General features: G+C 42.4%; 1 protein-coding gene across 1 annotated transcript; it reads right to left on the reverse strand.

Moving 5' to 3' along the window:
• Positions 1-497: 497 nt before the first annotated feature.
• CLTRN (collectrin, amino acid transport regulator) lies at positions 498-27,869 on the reverse strand. The gene is made up of 6 exons (XM_019746339.2): positions 27,713-27,869; positions 27,344-27,402; positions 23,680-23,765; positions 13,421-13,534; positions 8,922-9,116; positions 498-1,334 (listed from the first exon to the last, which is right to left on the reverse strand). Exons 1-6 carry the CDS (start codon positions 27,795-27,797, stop codon positions 1,178-1,180), a joined length of 696 nt encoding a protein of 231 aa, XP_019601898.2. The 5' UTR covers positions 27,798-27,869; the 3' UTR covers positions 498-1,177.

Raw genomic sequence — 27,869 nt, forward strand, 5'->3', positions numbered from 1 at the left:
CATTTTGGATATTCATGCAAGCTACACTGTAGCCAATGGACTGGAGAGAATGTGGTAGATATTCTGGGGGTCCATCAGGTCCCCTCTTCAGGGCCCACATACCCATCCCAAGCTTCTGGAAAGGATTTAGAGGGGTGGCTGGTTAGCTCAGTTGGTTAGAGCACGAGCTCTGAACGATGGGGTTGCTGGTTTGATCCCTGCGTGGGCCAGTGTGGGCTGCGCCTTCCACAACTGGATTGAGGCAACTACTTGACTTGGAGCTAATGGGTCCTGGAAAAACACACTTAAAAAATAAATAAAAGTTTAAAAAAAATTAGAAAGATACATGGCCTACCTGAGAGGAAAATCAAGTCTAAAAATTACAAGGTGTCTTTAGGTGAGGGTACACACAACAGAAATAATTCATTTCCAAGGCTGTAGAGCAGATTAAATATAATTAATAAAAATTACACTTATTATGTTCCACAGTGTGAAAATAAACTTCAGACTACAATCAGTCACATAATCAAGAAGAGATGATTATCACTTTATTAAATTATCATTGAGTGTACTTTTACAAATTGCACAAATAGCCAACAAATAGAGCTGCCCTATTAGAGACTGACAGTCAGAAAATATATAAGCAACTGTTGGTAGGATAACAGGATCAAATTCCACTTTATGCGTCAACACTCTCATTTTTATCCATCCCATTTACAATAATTACTTTTTATTCTTGCTTACTTAGTTGTAGACAGTGTGATATAAACAATAAGAAAAAGGATTCATTTTCAATGATTTCTACATCATATCATAGATATTCTCCACTGGAAAAATATTTTTCCTTAGGCCTTCAGAGTATGAAATATATATGTATACATAGTCGCCTGACCTTATTTCTGGAAATGCTTAAATACTGATGCATTTTTAAATCAATAATTACAAACACCACATGACTGCATTTACACACTGTGTTCACAGAGAAATCTTTCAGAATATTTGGAGTAGTCAACAGCTTATGATTCCAATGGTCTTCACGAATATAACTGATTGCCTTTCACTTTCGTGCACATTCAAAATTTCTTACAAAAGAAGAATGGTGAAACAAAATATGTGATCTGCCTTTGTTAATTTGTGGTACTCAACAGTTGCACAGAAACAAGTGTTGAGTTTCTTGGGGAAGCAAAACAGTAGCCCTTCAGAGAGGGGTGAGCCGCTCTTCCTCTGTCATGAAGGTGTCATTAATGTGCCCTCCCTTCATATCCAGGGGGTCACAGGGGATGCCATTTTCAATTGTGACCGTGTTTTCACACTTATCTTCAGTGTCATCCATTTCTGATGGTCCTTTGTTTTTCCTAAATACACATAAAAAGAATGATTGGGATCTACGAAGAGAAAACATGGTCTTCTGTACAAACAGAGAGAGCAGGAAAGGGGAAGAGAGGAACCTCAGAACGATGAAATAATCCATGACTGTATATTTTCAAATAAGTGTCAAAGATCATAAAAAGCTGATGAGGTGAAAAGATGCTTTCAAGATAAGACATTTGCGTGGGTGAGATATACATATTGATCAGAACAAGTGATCTTATTTGAAATAGTAAATATACATGAATATGTATATAAATGAATGTATATGTATATTTATATGAATGAATATGTTTGCATACACACATATATACATATACATTCACACACAAATTGGAATATGAAGAAAATGTATGGTACATTGGCAAGTTAAAAAATTAGCTCTGGGAGAACTGCACAAAAATTGAATTTAAAAAAGTAGTAAGTTTCTCTCACAGGATTTGACAAATTAATGGTCTGTAAATGTTGAGTGAAAATCAAATTGTAATGAGGTATCAAGAAGCAAACTCACTACTTTGTAGAAAGGTAGTAACTGCTATAAATTGCAGATATCACTGCTTGGCTCCATTCATTACAAAATAGTTGTGTTCATTTGTAAGTTGGGTTTTTGAAACTCAAAAAACATTTTACTGGGGCCGGCCCGGTGGCTCAGGTGGTTAGAGCTCCGTGCTCCTACCTCTAAAGGCTGCCATTTGGATTCCCACATGGGCCAGTGGGCTCTCAACCACAAGGTTGCCAGTTCAATTCCTCGAGTCCCGCAAGGGATGGTGGGCAGCGCACCCCCTGCAACTAAAATTGAACATGGCACCTTGAGCTGAGCTGCCACTGAGCACCCGGATGGCTCCGTTGGTTGGAGCGCGTCCTCTCAACTATAAGGTTGCCAGTTCAACTCCCACAAGGGATGGTGGGCTGCGCCCCCTGCAACTAGCAACGGCAACTGGACCAGGAGCTGAGCTGCGCCCTCCACAACTAAGACTGAAAGGACAACAATTTGAAGCTGAACGGCACCCTCCACAACTAAAATTGAAAGGACAACAACTTGACTTGGAAAAAAGTCCTGGAAGTACACACTGTTCCCCAATAAAGTCCTGTTCCCCTTCACCAATAAAAAAAAAATCTTAAAAAAAAAAAAATCACTTTACTAATTACATTACAACTCACAGCTGTAACTCCAGGTCATTCCAAAACTCTATATGACAGGGTAAATTTTGAGTTTCTCATTCTCAGACCCTCTGTAGACCCTGCTATCCCAACCCAAGTGGTAACCAGACCCTTAATACTTCTTTGGCGTGGGGAACACTGTAGCTTTGAATTCAACGGTTCTTCCTGTCTTTTGTGAAAGACCAATTATGCTTGATGTCATAGAGGCGGGGAGAAAAGAGAGGTGGGTACCTCTAGGCAACCAGAGGGAGGAAGAGTGTCGCTGAGGCTTATCACAAGTCAGGTGCTGGGGCCCCAGGGAGGCATGATGTTAAGCACAAGGCTCCCAGACTTGTTAAAGATTCTACTGTCCCTGGAATCTACGGAAACTCCAAAGAGGCAGACCCGAGCAGATCACACGGTTGGGGTGCTGAGCACGGCAGTGGTGACCAGGATGGACTCCTACCATGGTGGCAGCCCCTTAGAACCTTGGGGAGTCTTTGGCAGGAGAGGAGGTGGTGAAGATGCCCCAGTGATGAGTGAGGTACAATTTCCCATTAGTCCTACACAAGAGTCCATTTTGCTGTGCTTTAAAGAATATGGTAGCGGTAGGGAGAGAAAAGAGAGAGCTCTTAGAATGGCAACTAATATAGAAGGAGTAACAGAAACAGAAAATCACCACTACAATAATAATTGATTGGGCTGAGGCTCATCAATGAATACAAAACCATGGAGGGAGAAATGCGTAGGGAACAGGATTTTCACATGGTTGCAATGTATCACCCCCACAATGTACTAATTATCAGGAGACATTTGTATTTTGTCAAGGAAGAAATTTGGTGAACAGCACCAACGAGACAAACTGACAAGTGCTTCTAGATGAGATACACTAAAATTAGATATTATATATTTAATTCTGTGTTCCTGCTCCACCTCATCACCAAATTTTTTGACTTGAATCTCTCAGGAGGAAGTAACTAGACAAATCCAAATTTAAAGGTATTTTGTAAAACAGCTCATCTGGACTCAACACAGAGTAGGCTTAGAGTTGGATGGACAGACACATGGGTGGCTGGCTAGCAAATCAGACGGATGGATGGGTGGATGATGGATGGATGGACTAATGCTGTAGGCAAAGTTACTCAGACAGTAGCCCAAGGTTTAACTTGAATGGGATCTACCACAAGACAGAGAAAGAAAAGGAGGGAGGGAGGGAGGGAACATACACGTGATATTTCTTGTATCTCTTGTTATTTTTTCAAATGAATGGAGGAAAATATTCATTTTCCTACCTTAGGAATTGGGAGTTAGTATAGGTTTTGTCAGCCTTTCCTGATGGCTTACTAGATCATTTCAAATTGCTGAAGTTCATAAAGCAAGGTAAATTAGCATTTCAATAGCGTAGATGCCACTGTCATCACTTGAAAGTATTTTGCCATTGTATACACCACTGTTAAATGTGTCACTACAGACCCAATGCTGGGTTGGAAGATGGGGCTGTAGTCCCAGAGACCTAGGAACAGATAGACTGCTGTTTTTTTCCATCCTCAGAGTGAAGACACTGCACTGGCCATTCCAAGCATCAGCGATCAGCTTTCAGCACAGGTTGGGGTGGGCACAGAGTTTCATGTGATGAGAAGGTCCCCCAGCCACGTGAAGTCACCTACCAAGGACTAGAATATCTTGGCCCCTCCTCCTGCGGACAGGAGTATTGTCACGTTCCATATCCTCCAGAAAGCAAAAGCATTTGACGTGCTATAACCACCAATCACATCACTTCATTCATAGTATCCAACATTCATTCAGTAACTATATTTTAAGTGCCTACCATGTGCTAGAAGAGACGGTCCTTGACTTAAAGTGAAAAGAAAGGATCCATAAAAAGGAAAAACTCCAAATTTCACAAATGCCCTCCCCCCAGTTTTGTATGGATTATAAAAGAGAGGAGTGATGTTTCAGTAAGGATGACGCCCTGGTAACAAATGTATATTTATAAATTATTATAAAAAAATTCCTAGCTCATACAATTTCCCCCCAAATTACCCTTCATTGGGCTTGGAGTGAACAATAATTTCCATAATAATAAACAGATTTTAAACAGTCAAATATTATCCTGAAATTTCTGTATATAAGTATGAAAGCCATATTACAAAAATCCTAGTGGATGGAGCAGTCTGAAGTAGGTGACAATGCAACACCGTCTTAGAAATAATGGTTGCCAGTGTTTATCAGTTTCTTCACTTAAAAAATGTTTTTATGGAGTTAGAAGAAAAATTGCAGACAGCTGGACCCATGCAGATCACTGCAAGGAATCTTGCCTGCCCCTCCCCAAGCACAAAAGAAAAATAATCCATCCGGCATCAGAAAGGAATTGGGAAGAATTAAAAAGGAAGATGCAAACAGATGAGGCGGCGCTTCTCTTCTTTAGAAGGAGGATTTCTCAACCAAAGAGATTCCAAGCGAACTTGCTGTGGAAATTTATCAAGCTTTGTCAGTGGCAAAGTAGATACATGTTGTTTTTTCATGACCTTAGAGCCAGTTGTTCAGAGTCTTGGCATTGCTGGGCTTCACAAACTGCAGTGTCAGTAACATGCTGGCTGGTGGACATGATAAGCGGCTCAAAGGTTATCTAACAGTAATACAGCACTTTGTCACATTTCATAGGGTGTACTGTAATAAACTGATTCACTGCCTGTGCCTTGCTCTTACTAAGAATAATAAAACTTAACTATCTTTCTGGATCATTCTGATTTGATGTTCGGCTAAAAACAGGAATTCTTTATCCTGAAAAACAAAACTGAGTGGTCATGACTTCCACTCTTCCTGCAATGTCAGGTAATTCAGGAAGAGGATTTCAAAAAGTGACTAAAATACCTGAAACAAGCTCCTAGGAGCCTTGAGAGTGACTCTCTCTTATAGATCCAGAGAAAGTAGGGGACAAAAGAAGTATCGAGTGGCCCTCAGAACTACTGCATGTTAAGGAATAGGGTTTGCTCAAGATCAAGTAGTGGCGGCTAAAAGCAGAAAGGGTGTTTTTGTCTCCCTCCACACAAGCTAGGGCTGAGGAGTCAAGGCCCAAGAATAGCCAGGAAAACAACAACGGACAGACAAATGTGATTTTGAAACACAGAATCAGTTACTGGCAAACTGGGACTCTCCTCATAATCAATAGGGATGGTTCCTGGGGGAAACAGTGCTGCTGGAACCATCTCAGTGGGCACTGCAGCACGGTGAGATTGGGGGGTTTGGGGATAAAGCCCATCTAGTTTTAAATACAGGTACCACTACTTTCTAACCATGCCACTGCAGGCAAGTTGCTTTATATCTGCCATGTGATAGTGATGCTAACAATAATTAGTATCTATTAGATGGCAGAAACCAGAATGCTTTGCATACATCATCTCATTTAATTCCCATTGAAATATAATGCAGATTGTATCAGTATCCCTGTTTTTCAGAGGAAGGAGCTCAGACTCAAATATGTAGAGCAACTTGTCTTTCAGAATAGAACAAGATTGGTGAAAGGAGTGGACCTAGAACCCTATTTAGTCTCTTCAGGCTTCACTCAAAACATGTCTTTGATTCTTATTGAGTATGTACATTTAAGAACAGCAAAGAAAGAACAGCTATTAGCTCTAAAATTTCTGCAACAATTAGGGAGCTAGGTGGAAAATATTCTAATTTTCCTTATGTGACCTACTCAAGGTCACTCAGATAATACATGCCAGGGCTTGAGACGGGAACCCCAAACCAAGAGCATTGATCCGGTGCTCTTTTCCACAGCGTCAACGTCATCACGATCGCCGTGATCACATCACCCTCACCATTATAACGGGCATCGTCAATATCATCGTCCCCATCGGTACCACCATGATCACTTCCATCTCCTTCATCATGAAGCTGACCAGACAACTGAAACATCTACTTCCGGTCTGGGCTAGACACAGGTCTAGTACAGACATCACTGGGAAGCATATGTATGCAGTTTTCTTGTCTTCTTCCAGACGAAAGGCTTTGGGGGCAACTCCTATCTTTCCCATGATGAGAAAGGGCTTTCATCACAATTATCAGGGCTCTTCCCACTTCACACTGCACCCTCTCCTCACCTTTGAAGCAATACTTTGCCTAAGAGAAACCCACCACAGATTGTAGCAAACTTAAAACAAAGTCAATTTATCCTCAGAAGGTTGTCGTAATCGTCCTGACTATATTTGTTAATTATTGATGTTCTCCAGGTTTACGAAGAGATTTGTCCATCTGTTTTCCTAGTATGAACATGAAATGAATTTGTGAAGGCAAAATTGTGACAACAGCCTCACTTCTCCCAGGCAACAGATTATGATGTTACACACCCAGTTATGACATTACTGCAGAATCTTCTCAGAAGGAAAGAGATAGCTGATCCCAGCACAAACTAGCTGAAAGACCAGCAAATGGCAGGATAATAAAATAATAGTAACAGCTAACACTTATTGAGCGCTCACTGTGTACCAGGCACCACTCTAAGCACTTTACTGTATTAACCTTTTTTATCCTACTAAGTTAATTATTTCCAGTATAACTTGCTGTTGCTCTAGCAAAGTTATCTATGCACAGATAGCAAAATAATAATAATGATAATAACAATAATAATAATGGTAATAATTTAACCAACTTGACCCTAGCACAACAAACTATATTCTCCTGAGCTCCCCAGTTTCCTGACTCATTGCCTGTGCTTCCTGATATCTGTACAGTTAATGGATTATATATAAGAGCAGAATCTAGGAGCTAGATACTTGGAATCTAAGCAGTCTATCTCCAGAGTCCATTTTTCTAACTCTTATACTACATGGTACTACAGAGAAAATTGGGAACCAAGGAGATAAAGTGAATTCACAAAGGTTACAATCATTTTAAACCATAGAATCACAGCATTTTAGGACTAATGCAAAATTTAAAAATATTAAACATAGGTATTCAAATATTGCAAGAGAATCCTTCTTAATATTCTTTAAAAAACAAACAAACAAACCAAAACAAACAACTTGTACCAGGCCTCTCTGCATGACACGTCATGCCAAGATCAAGAAAACCAAGAAAACACAACTTGATCTTAATCTTTTAGTCTAACTCAGGGACTAGATATAACTCAGATTTATTCCATAGCATTTCCTTTCTCATTTGTGAAAAAATTTACAAAGCCCAAGATTTAAAACGATTACCTTCTGTTAGTAACCAGGGTGAAACACATGGAAAGTAGTAAACCTAAGCAGAAACATTTAGTTGAACACATACTTGGCTAAACACATAGCACATTCCCTATCTAGGCACCAACCTTTTTGGAAACCAATGAACGTCCATGTGATTCCCACTTACCAGAATTCTTCTTCCTCTGTATTAGAAGAGAAGGTTTAGGAGCATGAAAGTGTCTAGTGAAGAGCTAAGGATGCCCTCCTCTTCTCCTCTGGATGAGAGGTACTTGGAAACAAAATTATTTTCCGATGTTGGGAGAATAGCATCATAGGCAGTAGAGGGATGAGCATCCATCAAAGGGAGGGAAGTATAAAGCAGCAACAAAGTATCTGGGACAAGGTGACGGCTGCAGGCACTGGGCCAAGAAGAGGCAAGCCAAGGAGGGGAGGCACGGAAAGAGCTGTGGACCTGCTAGCACTCGGATGTAGGTGACTACCAAAGATTAACTCTGCCTACCCACAAAGTCTGCTTAGCTCGGTATATCCAGCTGTGGGGGCAGAGCCCCAGAAAGTAGTTTCCAGGCTCTCGGCCTCACATAGAGAGGTGCTGGCTCAGGTAGTAAATGGCCATCAACTGTGACTGGATGGCCATCAGCTGTGGCTAGTTGGCCGTCAGCTGTGACCAGTGAGCCATTGGCCACTAATATAACTGCTGTGGCTACGCTAGCAGAGAAGAGAGAGAAAAAGAATGGGGGCTAGCAAGAAGATGGCGGCTGGGCTGGCAAGTGTGGATGGCGGTTTGCGGACAGTGTGGATTGAGCCTCCAGTGAGAGTATAGTGCCGCCAGCGAGAATATAGTGGTATGACTCCCCTGCCTATGGCTCCGTGGGTGTTCCTTTTTGGCCTCACCATGTCCTGCGTTCTTGTGTGGGGTGCGGGAGCAGAGACCCCGCATGCCTCCCCGCATGACACCAGCTTACACAATCATGACATGGATATTAAAATGACTCTGGATATGTAACATTCATGTGGTGTGTGACAGAGAGAACAGCAGTCATGGAAGGAGCCATTGTTAAGTAACGGACGCTGGACTCCAAAAAGTCTCTAAAAGCAAGAGCGTAAGTGGTATTTTGAAAATCACTTTTTTTCAAAGTTTCAGATATAAAGCATTATCTTTAGCTAGGGAAAATCCTCTCCTTATTTTTCCATCTCATAACAAATAGAAAATGCTCTTTAAATCACTCCCTTTCAATATCTTACCTTCTACGTTGCCGGATTCCTGATAAAACCAATAGGGTGATTGCAACTATGACGATGCAAAATACCACACCAAATACAATAATCCAGATGGGCACAGATGGGTCAGTGGGTGGTGCAAGAGTGGAAGGGATTTTTAAAAATTCCAGAGTCTGGTCATTCAAAAAGAAGGCATTGTTGATCCGGTTCCTATTCATTCTAAAACATAATGAGAATCAAAAACAAGCAAAACAAGACAGAAGAGAACATTAGAAACAGAAGGTACCGACCTATCTCTGCATGATTATAACTATCTCTATAAACATAGCATCCTTGTAGCAAGAGACTGCAGGTTGACTATGCAGTTTGATGAGGTGATGCTATGTATCCTTTTCACAAGCTGCAGTGCTGGCTGCCAGAGAGGTACACTTCTGTGTGCTACTGCCCTCCATTGTTTCGAATGTCTAACTGGAAGTCCTGAGCTTTGAGCTCTCCCTCATGTGTTATTTCTTGAGAGGTAGCTTCTAGATTAAAATCTCAGGACTCTAAGTTTAAGTCACCATTCAAGGTGACTTACATAAATACCAACAGCCCAAAAGATAAAATTATATGTAAAAAAGTGGTGATAAATATGACAACAAAAGAAAACCAGGAAGAGAAAAAAAATCATGAAGCCTGGAGCAGCTGCAAATCCATCAACTTGATCTTTTTTTTTTTTTCAATAAACATTTGCTGAAAATTTGGTGCAAAGGTAATTGCTGTTTTTGCAATTATTTTTAACCTTTTAAACCACAATTACTTTTGCACCAACCTAATAGCAGCTACTGTGCTGATGACAAAGTGAAATAACTATACCAAGGAGCTTACAGTCTAGAAGAATGGCAGATCAGCCCCTCCACAATCACAGTGCAGTGCAAAACGTTCTATGAAAGAGGCAAATGAGGGCACAGTGGGAGCACAGTGGAGGGCTAAGTACATCACAGTGAGAAGTCAGGGCTGCTTTCCTTAGACGGCAACTTGGGAGCTATTTTGAGGAACAAGTCAGAGTTCTTTACACCAAAGTGCATAGTGAGCACAGGAACGGAGACATGGTATAGTGTGATTTGCTAATAAACTGCAAGTAGGTCCACATGACTAAAGTAAATGGTGCTTTCGGAGTCCAAAAGTCTGGAAAACTTAAAGGAAAACATGCTACTTTTCCTGGGGAGAATCTGCACTTTTGGTGGGGGTAGCAGTTAGGGAAAGGCTAGTAGCAAAGTCTTATCTGACTGAAACGAAAAAAGTGGATTTCTGACTGGAACTTCCAAACTAGATGAGGAGACTTCTTGGAGCTATTGTATAGCCGTTACAGAATTCATGCTAGACAAGCTGACTTCGTCTACCTCTAGAGCAGCACCGGAAAATAGAAATATGTGAGTCTCATGTGTGACTGAGCATTTTCTGGAAGCTGCATTTGTTTAAAAAGAAACGGGTGAAGTTAATTTTGATAATATGGTTTTGCCTAATATATCCAAAAACCACAATTTCAACATGTGATCAATATTGGGTTGGTTCACATTGTATTTTGTACTTTCAAATTCCGTGTGTACCTTACACTTACAGCACATCTAATCTTCCATTGGTGACATTTCAAGTGTTCAACAGCCACACGTGGCTGGTGACTAATGTACTGCACAGAGCGGGCCTTGAATTTGATAGTAGCTGGAGACTGTCTGCAGACCTGCACCAGGCTACCAGGAAAGACCCCCTTTAGTAAATAAAACCTATGCTGAGACATGATTATTCATGAATGTGAAGGAGAATCCCAACCGGGTAATCTACAGCAGGGGATAATGTCAACATAATTTTTTTACCAAACTATAAAATGTTGTTGTTTTTCATAAACTAATATTGATAATCTGGGAACACAAACCTTTCTACAAAATCGTGAACCCCACTAGTAAGGTAGAACTCAGAATAAAATGAAAAGTTGCTCTGCATTCTCATTCTGTCTACCTAGTTGGCTAACCCTTCACTGTTCTATCACCTCTCGGGCTGATTACAAGTTCTAGTTCAGTATAGACTAAATGTCCATCCACCACCGAAATCCCCAACAGGTATCCATCAACATGAATATCTTTCAGCCAAGATTGGCCTTGAATAAGGGCAGACCCTCATAACACAGCTAAAACAGGTATCTTAGAACTGGTCAGGTATTCCCTCACCTAAGTCCACAGGCTGTGGACACTCTAATCGAGAGGAAGAATCATGGCAGCATGCCTGGGTTGAAGTCCTCACTCTTGATTTTTCTAGCATAGTGGCCTTGGCAAATCAATTAATCTTGCCAAGCCTCAATTTCCTCACTTATAAGCCAGGGATAAGGATACTTACTCAAAAATGACTGGTGTTGATATTAAATGCCACAGTTGCATAAGAACATACCTTGTGAACCAAAAAGTACTCTGCGGATAAGGTGGAACTAGTACTATTTTGCCCATCCATATAGCTTCTTCCGCCTTGAAATTTCTCTTACTGCGAAATTTCTCTCACCTGCGCTCTTTTCCCTCTTGGTATCGTTTCCTGTATTTTCATCCAATCCTGACGAACCCTATCCATTCCCTGACATAAATTCGCATTCTATTGTCCATCCTCACCCCCAGCTTCTCCTGCTAGAACCTTGAAACAGACATTTTCTTGTGAACATATTCATCTACATCCTTGACCTTCATCCCAAACACTCACTCTTCTTCCTTGCATGAACTGAAGCCTGGTTTAACTACAGTGCCTCCATTTTCCTTGTAGCCCTCCCAAATCACAGGGCTTGAATAAAATCCCTTTTCACATGAAATACGCTATTCCTAATTCTTAGTGCCTAACTGCTGGGTCTTAACAGTATTCTTAGTAGCAAAAGGGCAGAAACACCTTAGTTCAAACCTTCTTGTTAAAGCAGATTAAATAATTTCCCATTGGTATAGATCCTCAAAGACTTTATTTCAGCAAGGGAAATAGATGATTGTTCATACAAAACTTTTGGGATTTGATTATATACTCATTATCTTGAATGTTAATATTTTACAGAGAGCAAATGAGTTCTTTCACTAGATATTTCTCCTTGGTAAGAGAATAATATGCATTTCAGTAATTTATAAATGCCTTGTAAAGAGAGTTACTTTGTTTCATTCTTTCTTTTTCCAAAAATAGTTTGTTTCTTCAGATATACCTTTGCCCAACATCGATCATGTGGGATTTGCAGTTTTGACACACATACAGTGCACATTAATTAAAATAAAAACAAACTGCATCCTCCTGCTTCTCTGAAGTAAAGAATACATTTCACTTTTGAAAGTTTGTTATGATCACAAAGAGAGGAGGAGGGGAACTGTCAGGAAAAACTGTAAATCTTGAAATGGGTAAAAAATATTACTGAGTATCCAGCAAGTGCATATTTCTGGACAATTTCTAATCTTTATTGTCTTTCAGTTATTTTGCAAATCTGTACATTGTATAAAACTAACATAATGTAAATGATTCTTGTCCACAGAAAATCAAGTGAATTGTGTCTGGTGGAACACAATTGATTGCTGCCTGCTGGATAGACCGGTGCATCTTTTTGTAAATGAACATCACCATGCCTCAATTCCTATGTACGCATGGGTCCTTGAAGTCTCCTTTGAACTGGTTTTAACATCCTACTAGTTTCCTCTTTAATCAATGAAGTAACAAAATCTTTGTTAGCATTTATTTTTTATTTACATGAATCACAATTTTGCATTTTTTAAAAAATGTATCTTTTAAAGATAAAGACTGTACATTGACTAAGGAAGGTAATTCCTTAGAGACCCAAGAAATTGGAATATGTTTATGGTTTCAAAATAAAAGTAAAAGGTATGACTTGTCCCTCAAAACACCTTACAGTTATTAACTCATTTAATCTCAACAGCTCTGAGACAGGGGTACCATAATTATTCTCATTTTATAGAGGATAAGAGAAAAACATAACAGTGGAAGTAACCTGTCTGGATTCAAATAGTTAGCAAGAAGCAAAACCAGAATTCAAAACCTAAGCATTCGGGCTCCAGAACCCAAGTGACTGAACCATCACACAATAGTACCACACATGGTGTTCTTGCCAAAAGAACCCAGTACTACACATTCTTAGCTAATATTTAAACTAGGGTCACTCAACCAAAGCATGAGTGACCTTTGGGGTTGAATAGTTCTTTGTTATGAGGTGCTGTCCGGGCCACAGCTGGATGTTTAGCAGCATCCCTAACTTCTGCCTATTCGATGCTGGTCACAAGCTTCCCCACAACTGTGACAACAAAAACGTCTGCAGACACTGCCAAATATCTCATTGGAGGCAAAATTACCCCGAATGTGACCCACTGGTCTACACTAATCTCTAATACAAACTAACAAAATGAAATCTTTGATATCTTAATAAATCATTGTGAAGCAGAGAGAGAATTCTTCAATATTTATCAATACAGTTGAATTAATCAGTAAGTTGATTTCTGGTAGAAGGCATGTGTAACAGTGATTACCTTATGGCTGACTGTACCTCATGAGCAGGAAGGGTGTGATTTTTTGAAGGATCTGTAACCACAAACCAGAATGACACCCGCTGGGTTACATTGCAAAGTAGGACATGGGAAATTCTGCAGATGATGGGAAGAAAAAAATACATTGTAAGCAAATATTACCAAATTTCATTAGACCATCCACTCTGGTGTTATTATTACCATCTTAAGAGGTATCTTAGCTATGAATGAAAAGTCGTTTCTACTGTGTTTCCCCAAAAATAAGACCTAGGCAGACAATTAGCTCTAATGCATCTTTTGGAGCAAAAATTAATATAAGACCCAGTCTTATTTTACTATAATACAAGACCGGGTCTTTATGATATGATATGATATGATATATGATATGATATGATATGATATGATATGATATGATATGATATGATATGATATTACCAGGTCTTATATTAATTTTTGCTCCAAAAGACGCATTAGACCTGATTGTCCAGCTAGGTCTTATTTTCGGGGAAACAAGGTACAATTATAAAGTCTTATTAAGAAGAAAATTATAGAGGAAAGTTCCTTTGTTTCAAAATCATATACTTAAGGATCATTCCTTAAGTAAGGAATCTACCAAAAAAGAGAAAACAAAGAATTACTCAGTAGAGAGCGTTAGGGAGCTCAGTCGCCTTCGCCTGTTAGCTGACAGACCCCCTGCTTTTCCAACACTCAACCTCTCGGAAGCACAGAAGGCTTGTGCTTCCTCCTCAAGCTCTCTGCAGTGTTCTCATTCAGTTTTCCACCTCGCAGAGCCAGACAAATCTGTGGCCTGCTCCTAATCCAATACTTGCTCTGCTGGCTACTATTTCTGTCCCTCTCTCACTCCATATTGGGGCCAGACCAATAACAGACCTTCAAATGGAAGTGCTACAATCAGCTTACCATAAGCCTTTGAACACTGTTTCTGCAGATGCTTTCCAACTAGCAATTGGAAATGTGCCTCACTCTACTCTGCACACATGGATTACCAGAAATGACAAGAAAGAAATGGCACGAGCGCATAGACTGAAGACCACCTATATATGAACGTATAAAAGTTGAAAATTACGGAAGAGTCCACATTAAATAAATGTTGCCGGTGTAAAAACATAAAATCCTGAATGGCTTTCACCATTTCCTTAAGAGCAAAATTGCAAAAAATGACATTAGCAACTAGTCTGGAAAATGAAACACACATCCCCTTTACTAATAAAAGTAAATACTTTGTTTTTCCTTAGAAGAGCATTCAAGTGCCTTATGCTGATTTTTACAGCAACAAAATATAGTGCCCTTCTATAATTTTCTATACTTCTCAGAACCTGGTAGAATTATTGTATTTTCTCCCTTCAAACTTCACGTACAGCAGCAAGGTGCTCCTAGACCCCTCTGCCCAGGGCCAAGTGCCTGGGACCAGCAGTGGGAAACTGGAGGTTCCCGTGGTCTCTGAGAGCAGGGGGAATCCGGTGACGTTCCAGGGTACACTGTCCTGGCACGTGCAGGACCCAGTGCCGGGAGGTCTCCAACATGCAGACAACCCCATGCGCTGTCCTTGTGCTCCTATGGCAACCGTCAGCCTAGCCCTGCGCACTTGGCTACTGCAAACAGTAGGAACGTCTGGGAGCAGAATCCCTCCTCAAAGGCCCCGACTCCACTGCACCACGGTCATGGGCAGCTACCTGGGCAGGTACCTGAGCACAGTCAAGGCCGAGCTGCGGCTCCCTGCCGGGGTGCGCTGGTACCCTCGACCCAGGCCCGCCCACGGCCAGCGGGTCTAGAATCAATGCCAAGTCACTTACATCCACCAGAAGCTCTGGATCCGGAGCCGACAGCTGCCCACCACACCACCTGGCTGGGTCTACGCCAGAGTCCAGATGGTGATGGTGCCCAAGGCTTAGAGGAGCTTTCCCAGCAGGCCCCCTGCCCCCTGCCCACCCCCTAGTATTTCATGGGGCTGGATTTTTCTGGCAATCGGAAGAGTTTCGTGAAGCGGTGGCTCTGGAACACCCACAACCCCAGAAGCATCTGGAGCGTGGGGACCATCAAAATTGCTCCTCCAGAGTGCAGAGGGTGCTTCCATGGTGTCCACCCACCCAGGAGCGCCTGGATTCCTGTGCCAAGGGGACCGTGCTGAGGGCCCTTAGCGGGGGCAACAAAGGAAAAGGGAAGCTCAACGGACCGCTGTGGTTTGAGACCACGGACGCCCAGAGGAGGAGGCAGAGCCCCGGCGCGGGCCACCTGCCTTCAAGCCTGTGCGGAGAAAGGGAGTGGTCCTCACCGTTGTGCTCAGGCCTGGGCCTCTGACAAGGGTGTCCCAGAAGACGGCATTGACGCCCTGCTGCAAGGACATCATCAGCCGGGGCCACTGTCAGCCTCAGCTGGAGAGCCGGGAGGGGATCAGCTCTCCCCAGGGCCTGAGGACCCCCCTTGGGTCCTAAGAGTCCAGGACCTGCCGCCGCCACCTACTGAGACTCAAACCCACAGTCCTTTTACCCTGGTGAGCCCTGCCCTACTCCTGCAGGAGCCACTGACACCACCAGCTCAGCCCACCACCCCAGCTGGCAGGTCTGCCAGGCCCAGAGCCCCCTCTCCTCAGGCTGCAGAGCCCACAGGCAGGAACGCTGCTGGGATCAAAGCTTTGCCTTCCTCCCGCCCGCCCACTCCGGCCTTCTCCCCGGGAATACACTTACCAGGAAGGTATCTTTCTCCCGTTTGCCCAGTTTGTATAGTTAAGTTTGTACTAATTTTAAATAACAATAGGTAGCATTATCATCACGGAGATTGTCAGTCTTTCTTTCAAAGATTCATGTATTGGGATTTTATCCAAACACCTAGCTTCTCTACCTTGGCACTCTTAACATTTGGGGCCAGATAATTCTTTGTTGTTTGCTGGGTTCTCTCCTCTGCATTTAGGGTTTTAGCAGAATCCCTGGTCTCTAACCCGTAGGTGTCAGCAGCATACCCACATTGTGAAAATAAAAATATGTCCAATCATTGCCAAATATTCCACGGAGGTATGGAGTGTGTGTGTGAGACTGACAAACAGAAAAATCATACTAGTTGTTCAATATAAATTTTAGGATTATTTGTTCTAGTTCTGTGAAAAAGGCCAGTGGTAGTTTGATAGGGATTGCACTGAATCTATAGATTGCTTTGGGTAGTATGTACATTTTAACGATGTTAATTCCTCCTACCTATAAGCATGGTATATGCTTCCATTTATTTGTATCTTCTTCATTTTCCTTCTTCAATGTCTTACCAATATTTTTTCTTATATATCTCCTTAGGCAAGGGAAACAAAATAAAAAATAAACAAATGGGACTACATCAAACTAAAAAGTTTTTGCACAGCACAGGAAACCATCAACAAAATGAAAAAAGACAGCCTACTGAATGGGAGAAGACATTTGCCAATGATACATCTGATAAGGGGTTAATATCCAAAATGTATGAAGAACTCACACAACTCAACAACAACAAAATACAAACAATCCAATTTTAAAAATGGGCAGAACACTTGAACAGCTATTTCTCCAAAGAGGACATACAGATGGCCAATAAATGCATAAAAGATGCTCGACATCACTAACCATCAGAGAAATGCAAATTAAAACCACAACGAGACATCACCTCACACCTGTCAGAATGGCTATCATCAATAAGTCAACAAACAACAAGTGTTGGTGAGGATGTGGAGAAAAGGGAACCCTCATGCACTGTTGGTGGGATTGAAAATTGGTGCAGCGACTATGGAAAACAGTATAGAGGTTCCTCAAAAAACTAAAAATGGAAGTACCTTAAGACCCAGCAATTCCACTCCTGGGTATTTATCCAAAGAAATCCAAGACACGAATTTGAAAAGATATATGCACCCCTGTGTTCACTGCAGCGTTATTTACAATAGCCGAGATATGGAAACAACCAAAAATTCCCATCAATAGATGGCTGGATACAGAAGAGATAGTACATATGTACAATAGAATATTACTCAGCCATAAAAAAATAAAATCCAACCATTTGCAACAACATGGATGGAAGTAAAGGATATTCTGCTAAGTGAAATACGTCAGACAGAGAAAGACAAATACCATATGATCTCATATATATGTGGAATCTAAAGAACAAAATAAACAAACAAAACAGAAATAGACTCATGGATACAGAGAACAAACTGATAGTTGCCAGATGGGAGGGTTGGGAGGCTGGGTGAAAAAGGTGAAGGGACCAAGAAATACAAATTGGCAGTTACAGAATAGTCACAGGGATGTAAAGTACAGCATAGAGAGTATAGTCAATAATATGGAAATAACTATGTATAATGCCAGCTGGGTACTAGATTAGCCAGGGGGATCACTGCATGAATTATATAAATGTCTAACCACTATGCTGTACACCTGAAACTAATATAAAATAGTACTGAAATGTCAATTGTAAATGAAAAAAGACAATCACACTAGCGGACAACCGCTGAGGGACAGTGACCTCTACTGGCAGAAACAGTCAAGCTTGGTTTCCCAAAATACGTATGTGGTTTTAACACACATCAAAGATACAGAGAGGAACAAAATGAAGCAGTGCGTGGTTGGCAAAAACATTTCCCCCAATTTTGTAGAATGCTGGCGTGGGACTTATTCCTGGTTTTGCCTTTAGTAATAATCAGACAATGTAAACTTGTGTTTAAATCAGTTACTTATTTAAGCTCTTCAGGCAAAAATGAGTATCAAATGCTGGTAAAGAGATGGAGAGCCCAGGCAGTGCTGTGCTGTCTGTGGGTCTCACCATTGGGGAGGGGCATTTGAAGTACTTCCCAGAAGAGAGTGCAATTACCAGCAACTCTCTTACACACACACACACACACACACACACACACACACACAATCAATGAGGATGTTGTTCGCAGCACTCTGTCACAGCTAAGAACTGGAACAAGCCATTTTTCAAGAGTGTACATATAGATGGGTCTAATGGAATTCTTTGAATTCACTTCAGTAACCATTTTTGTCCAACACTTTTACAAAGTAATACTACTTATGGGAAACCAAATGGCTTCTCTCAGCAAATCACTAAAAAGGTAAAAGTGTCCACTCCCTTTTCTCAAGTGTGGGGAGCCCTGGTCTGAAGGTGACTCTCTCTAAGAACTGGCTTCACTGCCATTTCTCATCAATGGCACTAGACAGGGCCAAATGTATCCAAACAGTAGGAAGAATCGGGCGCTTGTTTTGGGAAATCAAAGGGACTAAATAGGAGCCAGGCTGCCATCTTATAAGCACAAGACCATTAATCCCCTTACCATGGATACAACAGCACGTTGTTCCTTTTTAGATCACAGGACTTACCTCTGAACAACCAGGCAGAGGAAGAAATCCATTTCAGGCCCTACACATTTAACTCAGAGAATACTATGCCTCAATTAGACTTCCTACCTCTCTTGCTAAAAATGATAGATTATTCTAAAAACACATGATTTGAGAAAACTTGGCAAAGAGTGTACACTTTAAATGTAGATGACAGCCTTCTTAGAAACTACTTTCAACACTGTGATATCCTTGTGACTTGCAATTAGTAGATAAATAAGTCCTAAAGATCTAATGCACAGTATAATGAATTTGGACAACGACACTGAATTGTAAACATCAAACATACTAACAGACTAGGTCTTAAGTATTCCCACCACAACAAACTGCTAATTATGTGACATCATGGGGGTGTTAGCTAATGCCACAGTGGCAATCATTACAATGCATAAATGTATCAAATCAACATGCTGTACACCTTCAACTTATATAATGTTATACATCAACTATATTTCAATTTTTTAAATCCCTGTGAAACTGCTTTAATAAATCTGGCCGAAATCTTACTGTAAAAACTTGAAAACATCTGGTGGCCATCTTCAATCAAAGTTGCATGAAAACCTCAAGTAACCTGACCTAATTTAACTAGAGCTTTCTATCAACTAAATGTTTTCATCTACCTTCCTTTCTGCTGAAAGACAGACAGGAAGGAAGGAAGGAAGGAAGGAAGGAAGGAAGGAAGGAAGGAAGGAAGGAAGGAAATAATAAGAAAACATTTCCTACCAAAATTTGTAAATAATACTTCTATGGAATTGCCTTGTTTCCATCACATTTAATCTATCTTCCTAGAATTTTTACCAGGGCCAGCTTCTTGGGCATGGGACCTGTGTAGACACACAGGCCCCTGCCCTTTCCAGGGTTCTACCCTTAGTTTAATGCTCTGCTGTTGCCATCTTGAAATTGTTACCCATTTTTTAACAAAAGGCCCTGCATTTTCATTTTGCACGGCATCCTGCAAATTAAATACCCCTTCCTGATTTTTACAGCTACAGCTAGAGAATAGCACAATGGGAGTGCCACACAGATTAATAATTTGTAACACTCAGGGTTCTTCCCAGTATGCTTCAAAGTAGTCCATATTATTTAATTTGATCTGATTGTAAGATCGCTAGCTGTTCACAATGAAAGATTAAGATAGATTCACTCTACGGATTAAAAGTAATAAACCACATCACGTCTTTTAAAATTTTAGAAACACATTATAATTTGTCATTGAATTATTTTCTTTTTTAAAAAAAACTTTTCTTTATTTTAAGTGTATTTTTCCAGGACCCACCAGCTCTAAGTCAAGTAGTTGTTTCAGTCTAGTTGTGGAGGGCGCAGCTCACACTGGCCCATGCGGGGATCGAACCGGCAACGCTGGAGCTATGCGCATCACGCTCTAACCAACTGAGCTAACCAGCCACCCCGAATTATTTCCAAGAGGTCTCTCTTGCTAGACTGACTTCCTTTGGGATCAGAGACTATGGTCTTCTGTGGGGGTCAGCAAGCTTTTCTGTAAAGAGCCAAATGCATACCAGCTGTGGGGACAGAATCCCAGAGAGCAGTTTCCAGGCTCTCAGCCTCATGGGGAAAGGTAGCTGGCTCAGGTAGTAGGTGGCCATTAGTTGTGACTAGTTGGCCATCAGCTGTAACCAGTGAGCCATAACTGCCGTGGCTATGCTAGGGGGCTGGTTGTTGGTTGTTTGGCAGAGAAGTGGATGGCAGGTTGCGTATCATGTGGCTCCTGCTTCCTGTGTCCCCAACCCAGCCGCCAGCAAGAATATAGTGGTATGACTCCCCTACCTATGGCTCCGTGGGTGTTCCTTTTTGGCCTCACCATGTCCTGTTTTCTTATGTGGGGAGCGGGAGCTGAGAACCCACATGACACCCTGCATGACACCAGGGGAGTCACCAAAATGTATACAAGTGGACACTTTGGTCAGCGTTGCTCAAGCAGTAGTTCACCATCATCAGAAGTGTCTGGACGCTGATGGTAACCACTTTGAGCACCTCTTGTAATTGCAGAAGTCAGATGTGACTTGTAGTCATCTTTTGTTATCGGTATATATTGAGTATTACAATTTTAATTGTTTTTTCCTTGCGTAAAATGTGTATACATCTTTTTGGCACCCTCTGTATTTCCAGTCTTCCATTGTAACAGGAGAGCAGCCATAGACAACAGGTACCCAAATGACCATGGCTGTGTTCCTGAAACTATGTGGAACACAGAAATTTGAATTTCACATCATTTTCAGGTGCCACAAATATTCTTCATTTTCATTTTCCTACCATTTAAAAGTGTAAAACTCATCCTTTGCTTGTTAGCTGTATAAAAACAGGATCAGGCTGGATTTGGTCTCCTCCATCACATTAATTTCAGGGCCCAGCACACAAGAGGCTTCCAATAAAGGTTACTTATTTCTATGGATCCCACCCAGCAAAGCGGGTCACCAGGCTGGCCTCAGTAGGTCACAATAATGGCAGGCTCCTGCTTCTCACACCACTGCCTTTGGGGGCTCTGTCAGCTCTTGCTTCCACACCCCTTGATGGCATTTGGGGCAGTTGGTATAGCTTTCCTGTCACTCTGGCCATTAAAAAGTGCAGGACAGTCTAATCAAAATCCAGACCCAAACTGTCTTCCTGCCCACAACATACAGCTTCTCTCCTGCCAGCAGCGCGGGCCTGAGGGTCATGCGCCATTCTTTTACTCAGAGCTCCACTTCCTCCTGCATGTCGCCCCCCACACACACACACACATTCTTGCTCATTTAAGGATCGAAAAGGGAGCTAGATGGCAGAGGGCAGGAATCAGAGAAGAGCAAGGTAAAGTTCTTTGTCCTTAGCCAGGGCTCTTTGAGGTCCCTCTCGCTGTATGGCCTTCTGTCTTGGTGGGAGTCCTCATGTTCTCCATGAAGAGTGCACTTGTGGGGCCTTTGGGGAGCTGTCTGGGGCCCTGGGCACTGCACCCTCCCGACATGGCTGAGGCACTCTGGCTACCTTGTTGCCAATGCTGCACTTCCAGCCTGGCTCTCCAGCCATGTCTGCCCTGCGGGTGGTTCTCCACCCAACAGGCAGTGACTCCACCCAGTTCCCCTCAGCAGACCCCCACTTGGCCCCAGCAACGCACTCAAGTGCAGACTGCTGGCAAAGCTACCCTCGTCCCATTCCCAGAGGCTCAAGCCTGCTTACAGGCAGGCCCAGTTTCCGTTCCCGGGCACCTCAACAACTGGGGACAGCGCCGTGAGTGTCTAGAACTGCAGGTGCTGCTGCTCAGGTGGAGCCTGAACTAGTTCTGAGAAGTCTGCAAGTCGAGAAGCATCTGACCAGCAGATGAGACACCAGTCTCTCCTCACAGACAACTCCACTCTCTGAGCAGTTTTCTGCCTGACTTGAAGCAGGCAGGGAAACAAGCAAGGCTGTCACTCAAAACACGCAATCACCGGTGTGGCAGAGGCACCAGCTCGTCAGCCTGGGCCCAGCTGGCAGCACCCCGCCTGGCTGCATGCTGTGTACACACTGGGACACGTTCCTATCTCTGTCCCGTGGGGAGGGAGTGGAAACGCTGCAGCCTCTGCAGGCCCACCCCCTCTGCCTCTCTGACCCTCCAGCCTTCTATTTCACTGTCTGCTGGCTGACCGGTGACTGCACCAGCTCAGCTCTCCAACACGTCCTGCCTGGGTGCAGCCGGGGACTCTGTTTAGAAAGGGCTTCCTCTTGCACAATCAGTCAGGTTTATTCTGGATCAAGGAATCACCAAGTGTAGGTCTGCAAATCTGCAGGGACACCCACAGGAGACACTGAGCTCTGTGTCACTGGAGGTGATCACGCTTGATAATGAGAGATACTGTAGCAAGGACAGGGCAAAAGGTGGGATGACGAGAGTTCATTATCCTGTTTATAACTTGACTATCTTTAGGAGTTACTCTTTACATTTTCAATCCAGTGCATCTCAGTATCTCCAGTTTTCTATATTATTCATAGAATAAGCCATAACGGGGCAGGAAAACAAAAACAGCAAGGGTTCACGATTTGAACCCCTGAAGTCGTCCTGGAGAGGGATGTTTCTCACCCTCCAGAATCCTCTCTGCCTCACACTGGCACCAAAAGCCCTGTGCAAGGCAGAACATTTCAAACCTGACCCAGCTGCCAAGCTGCTGGTATCTTCCATCCACCGCCACCCTCAGTCTGGCCGCCTCTCTCAAAGTGTCTTCAGCCCCAGCTCGCATTTTGTGCTGCCTTTCCCCATAGGGAAAGCCCTTTTGTGTACTGGCCGTGCATGTAGACGTAGGCCCAGCAATGGGATTGCATTTTAAACACGTCCCGATTCATTAGGCAGCCTCATCACTCGGCCCCTGGCAGCACTACTGCTGGGAATCATACCGTGTGAGCCATACAGAAAAAAGTTTTGTGACCCCTGATCTAATTTTGCACTTTTTGATTTTTTTCAAGTGGTATTGGCAACAAATCCCTCTACGTGTCTTGTGCACCCAATTCCAAGAAAAACATTTTTGCAAATAAACCAGGCCCGATATTCCCAGACTCCTCCTACACAATGTCCCAACTACCAAAACATTTTTTTTTCAGAAGCAAATTCTTCAAAATCAATCTGAAATGTTGAAATGCACTTTTCCTAAGAATGGAAACATGTGATTTAACATAGCCATTCACAAGGTGAAATTTAGGCACTTAGAGGAAGCAAAAGCACCATGAACAAAGCCACTATAAAACCTGATGAGCAAGGACCCGAAGATAAAAAGAGAGTAGTTGAGGGATTAGCATTATGAGATGACCAGTGGCTTTTTTCCTTAAATATTTTTTTATTTTCAATTTTTTTTAATAATGCTATTATCTAATTTTTACTGAAAAAAGTTATCATAAATAGTTGTGGAAAGAATGCTGACATTTACTTACTCTGTCGTTTCTCTGTTGGGAACTTTTCTCATGGAGAAAGCCACCATCGCCTTGAAGAGATATTCTTCATTTGTATCCCAGACATACTGAGAGAGAAGTAAACCAGAAAATGTAAAGTGAAGACGCATGAGGTAAAACATGGTTCATTGGGCTCTAATTGTGCCCACAGTGGTGTTGGTGCCCACCCCTCATCTTTGTCACACACTAAACACTGGAGACTATGATAAATCATGTCACCATAATGTCCAGCATAGAGTTTCTTGGACATTCTATCATTCCAAATGTGGTGTGTTTCCCGTCGCATTACCTTCTTCAGAACCTGCAGTATCAGTAGCCAGTCAGCAAGTCGGGTATTTGGACATCTCATCCTGGACGTATATAGTCGGTTCCCTTCCTCCCTTTCTCCCTCCCTTTAACATCAGTACAATTTTTCATTTTATTTTCTTAGCTGGAAACTTGGGTGTATGTGCATGTTATGGGCTGAAATTGTGTCACTCCTTCCTCTCCCCCCGCACCCCCAAAAAAGTAATTTATATATTGAAGTCCTAACCCCAGTGTCTCCGAATGTAATCATATTTGGAAATAGTGTCTTTATAGAGGTGATTAGGTTAAAATGAGGTCAATTGGGTGGGCCCTCATGCAATATGACTAGTGTCCTTGTAAGGAAAGGAAGTTTGGGGCAGCCAGTTAGCTCAGTTGGTTAGAGCACGGTGCTCTTAACAACAAGGTTGCCGGTTCGATCCCCACATAGGCCACCATGAGCTGCATTCTCCACAACTAGATTGAAACTACTTGACTTGGAGCCAATGGGTCCTGGAAAAACACACTAAATAAATAAAAGTTAAAAAAAAAGAAAAGGGGCCGGCCCAGTAGCTCAGGCGGTTGGAGCTCCATGCTCCTAACTCTGAAGGCTGCCAGTTCGATTCCCACATGGGCCAGTGGGCTCTCAACCACAAGGTTGCCAGTTTAATTCCTCGAGTCCCGTAAGGGATGGTGGGCACCTGAAGCTGTTGTAGAAGAGGGTCAACCTGCAAAGGGGGGCAGGGGCAGGGGGCAGACCAGGAAAATCTTGTATCACAATGGGGAAGAGAGTGTGGCAAGATGAAGGGGGTATTCAAGAGCAGCAGATGCTGTTGAGAGGCCACGCAAGATGAGACTGGGAAATGCTCATTGTGTTAAGCAATGCGGAGGTCAGTGGTAACTCGGAGGCACATCACGGAGGGGGTTAAGAAGGGCGGTGAACATATAATGACAGAAGTATGGCATTTTGAGAATTTTGGCTGTGAAGGGCAGGAAAGAGAAAGCAGGAGGTGGAAGGAGGAGGACTGAGTAAAGTGATTTGGTTCTGCTGCTGTTTTATTGGGAAAGACGAGTGTGCTTGAAAGTCAATGGACATGCTCGAGTCAGCATTGAACACACAGAAGCGGGGGAACTGATACTGTTTAGATCCTGAGAAGGGCAGAAGGGAATTGTTCCTACCAGAGGTGGGTGGAACAGCCATCGACAGGAGGAGCATTTCCCAGTCTCATCTTGCGTGGCCTCTCAATAGCATCTGATGCTCTTGAATACTCCCTTCATCTTGCCACACTCTCTTCCCCATTGCGATACAAGATTTTCCTGGTCTGCCCCCGCCCCTGCCCCCCTTTGCAGGTTGACCCTCTTCTACAACAGCTTCAGGTGTGAGAGAACCTCGAAACTCTCTGCTAGACCCTCTCCTCTCGGCACTCTGAACTTTCTCCCTCAGTACTGTCATCAACCCCAGCCTTCCACTGTCACCTTAGTGCCAATGACTCAGGTATGTACATCTCAAGCCAGCTCTGACCTTGCCTACTTGTCAATAATAGCTCAAACACAACAAGTCCAAAATTAAAGCTTGTTCTTGTCTGCACCTGGTTGCCTGACTCATAAATGGGCCATCACCCATCCAGTTGCATAACTAGAAACAAAAGCTTCATCCTTGGCCCCTTCTTCTCCCTTCCTTGTCATACCGCCCCTGTGGCTCTCGATTCCCTTCACTACTCTCTCTCCACCAACACACAGTATTTCAAATGGACATCACCTCTCACCTACACTACTTCAATCACCTCCTAACTGGTTCCTCCTTTCTACTCTAGTCCCCTCTAATCCGCCTTCCAAACACTAATTCTATCATGACATCTCTTCCATAAAACCCCCACTTGCTTTAAAGATAATATCAGAACTCCCTAACACAGCCCACATATTCTTTAGCCTGACCCCTTCCTCTCTAAGCTCATCACGTGCCCTGCTTATCCTCACTTCCCATGTACAGGCACCTGAGTCTTCCCTTCCATCGCTCACTCTCGCCAAGTTTCTTCGTGTAATAAGCCTTTCCACACACCGTTCTCCCTGCCCTTTTTTCTCTTATCCCTTGGTTCACTTCTGCTTTAGCCTTCACAGCAAATGCCAGGTACTGGCGCCCCTGACGAGGCCAAAGACCACTTGTGTTTTCCTTCGTGTAATACTTGTCCAGATTGCACATTTGCACTTGGTTCACTGAAAATTTAATGGACAACCGATTCTCATACTACTATAAACTCCACGAGGGCATGGACAAGTCTGGTTTTAGCTGCACTGCATCCCCAGCGTCCAGCACATGCCCACCCTCAGAGGAGCCTGGGATAAGCAACACCATACACTAGTAGAGAGTGGATTCTGCAGTCAGATTGCCCGGGTTCAAATCTTACCTCTGCCACCTGCTGACTTGAGATCTAGAGCAGTTTATTTCACTTCTTTGCACCTCTCATCCATCCACGGAGAATGGGAATACCTGTATTACCTTCTTCAAAGGATGACTGTGAGGGCTAAGTCAACTGATGTGAGCAAAGTGCTTAGAAGGGGCCCAGCTAGAAAGTAAACTAGGTTCTCAATAAATGTTGGCTGTCATACAATTATTACCCATTGAGTGAATAAAATCATACGTTGGTAGATGGACCTGAAAACAGAATACCTCGAAGTTTCCTTACCACTCTTTTACTGTTTCTAGCCTGAGGCATCTTAATATCACCTTCTCTTGGGGGAAATTTTCACACACCACACTGGAAAACTGAAACTAGAATTACACTGTACCATCTTATTAATTCAACAGTCTTTACTGTTCCTATAGCTACACGAGCTCCATGAGTGTTTTTTAAATTTCCATTTCATAAGCACATATTTCATGTTGTTAGATATTAAGAAGAATTAAAGAAACTTCTCATTAGAATTTGAAAAATTTTTGCTATTAAAGGTCTTATGTAGGTGGAACATGACCTCTTTTCAATGATTAGAAAGCTGAGGCTAACAAAATTCAAATAACCACAAGAGTGAGGCACAGAGCCCAACCCAGACCTGAGAGCCTGACTCAGGCTGCTGTACTCCACTCTGCTGAGTTGAAATGTTCAAGTTTGCAAAACTGTTTTGTGTAATACAAAATTTCATGTATTTTCTAGCATACATTGCAGATGAAATATTTTAGGCAAAATCATTTTATTAACAATTTCTATCACTATAATTTCTTTTTTACTTTAAGAAAATATCAGACTTCAGGTCTTTAGAAATAATCCATACAAGTTTAAGATAACCATGCAGAGAGGCTCAATATTTGAGCAAGCACAGTGTTACTAGCAAACAAAATTTAAAATGAACATGCACGTTCTCCACTTACTGCTTTATCTCCCAGTGCTGTTCTGATACTAAGTCTCACTTTAAAAGCATTTTCTGCATCTGTCAGAAAGAAAAAAGAGCTGTATATGATAAATCTGCCAAAACAGAGCTTGATAAATTCTAATATTTAATGCAAATCAAATCAAATCAACAGAAGGGCAATTAAACTGCCCCTAAATCTCCTAGAAATGTAACTGAAATCATCTTAGATGGTTTAAGTTTTTCTCTCAAATTCATAAAACAGTCACAGGGTCAACTTTCAAGCTACAACACATCTGCAGATTTAGAAAAACAAAGAGGTCTTTCAGTAAAAGACTTGTCAAACATTTAGAAAACTGTTACTCTATTTTTAAGTTTCAAGGCTACCTACCTGGTTGACAGAGTTCAGCGTGTATAGCAGTCACCAGAAAAAAGAGAAGCCACAACATTCTTTCAGAGTGGAAAACACAAGGCATACGAAGGGAACAATAATCCACCCTCCACTTAAAGCTGCCTTAGCCATTCTGTGACCCGGATTAGAGTATCAG

The sequence above is a fragment of the Rhinolophus sinicus genome, chromosome X (assembly GCF_036562045.2).
Source record: "Rhinolophus sinicus isolate RSC01 chromosome X, ASM3656204v1, whole genome shotgun sequence".
Lineage (NCBI taxonomy): Eukaryota > Metazoa > Chordata > Mammalia > Chiroptera > Rhinolophidae > Rhinolophus > Rhinolophus sinicus.

Excerpts from the sequence above, each read along its gene's own strand:
- CLTRN (XM_019746339.2), bottom strand. The coding sequence starts at position 27,797 with ATGCCTTGTGTTTTCCACTCTGAAAGAATGTTGTGGCTTCTCTTTTTT. Across the intron at positions 9,117-13,420 it reads GAGGTACAGTCAGCCATAAG|AATGAATAGGAACCGGATCA; the intron begins GTAATCACTGTT and ends ATTATGTTTTAG. Across the intron at positions 1,335-8,921 it reads GGAATCCGGCAACGTAGAAG|GAAAAACAAAGGACCATCAG; the intron begins GTAAGATATTGA and ends ATGTGTATTTAG.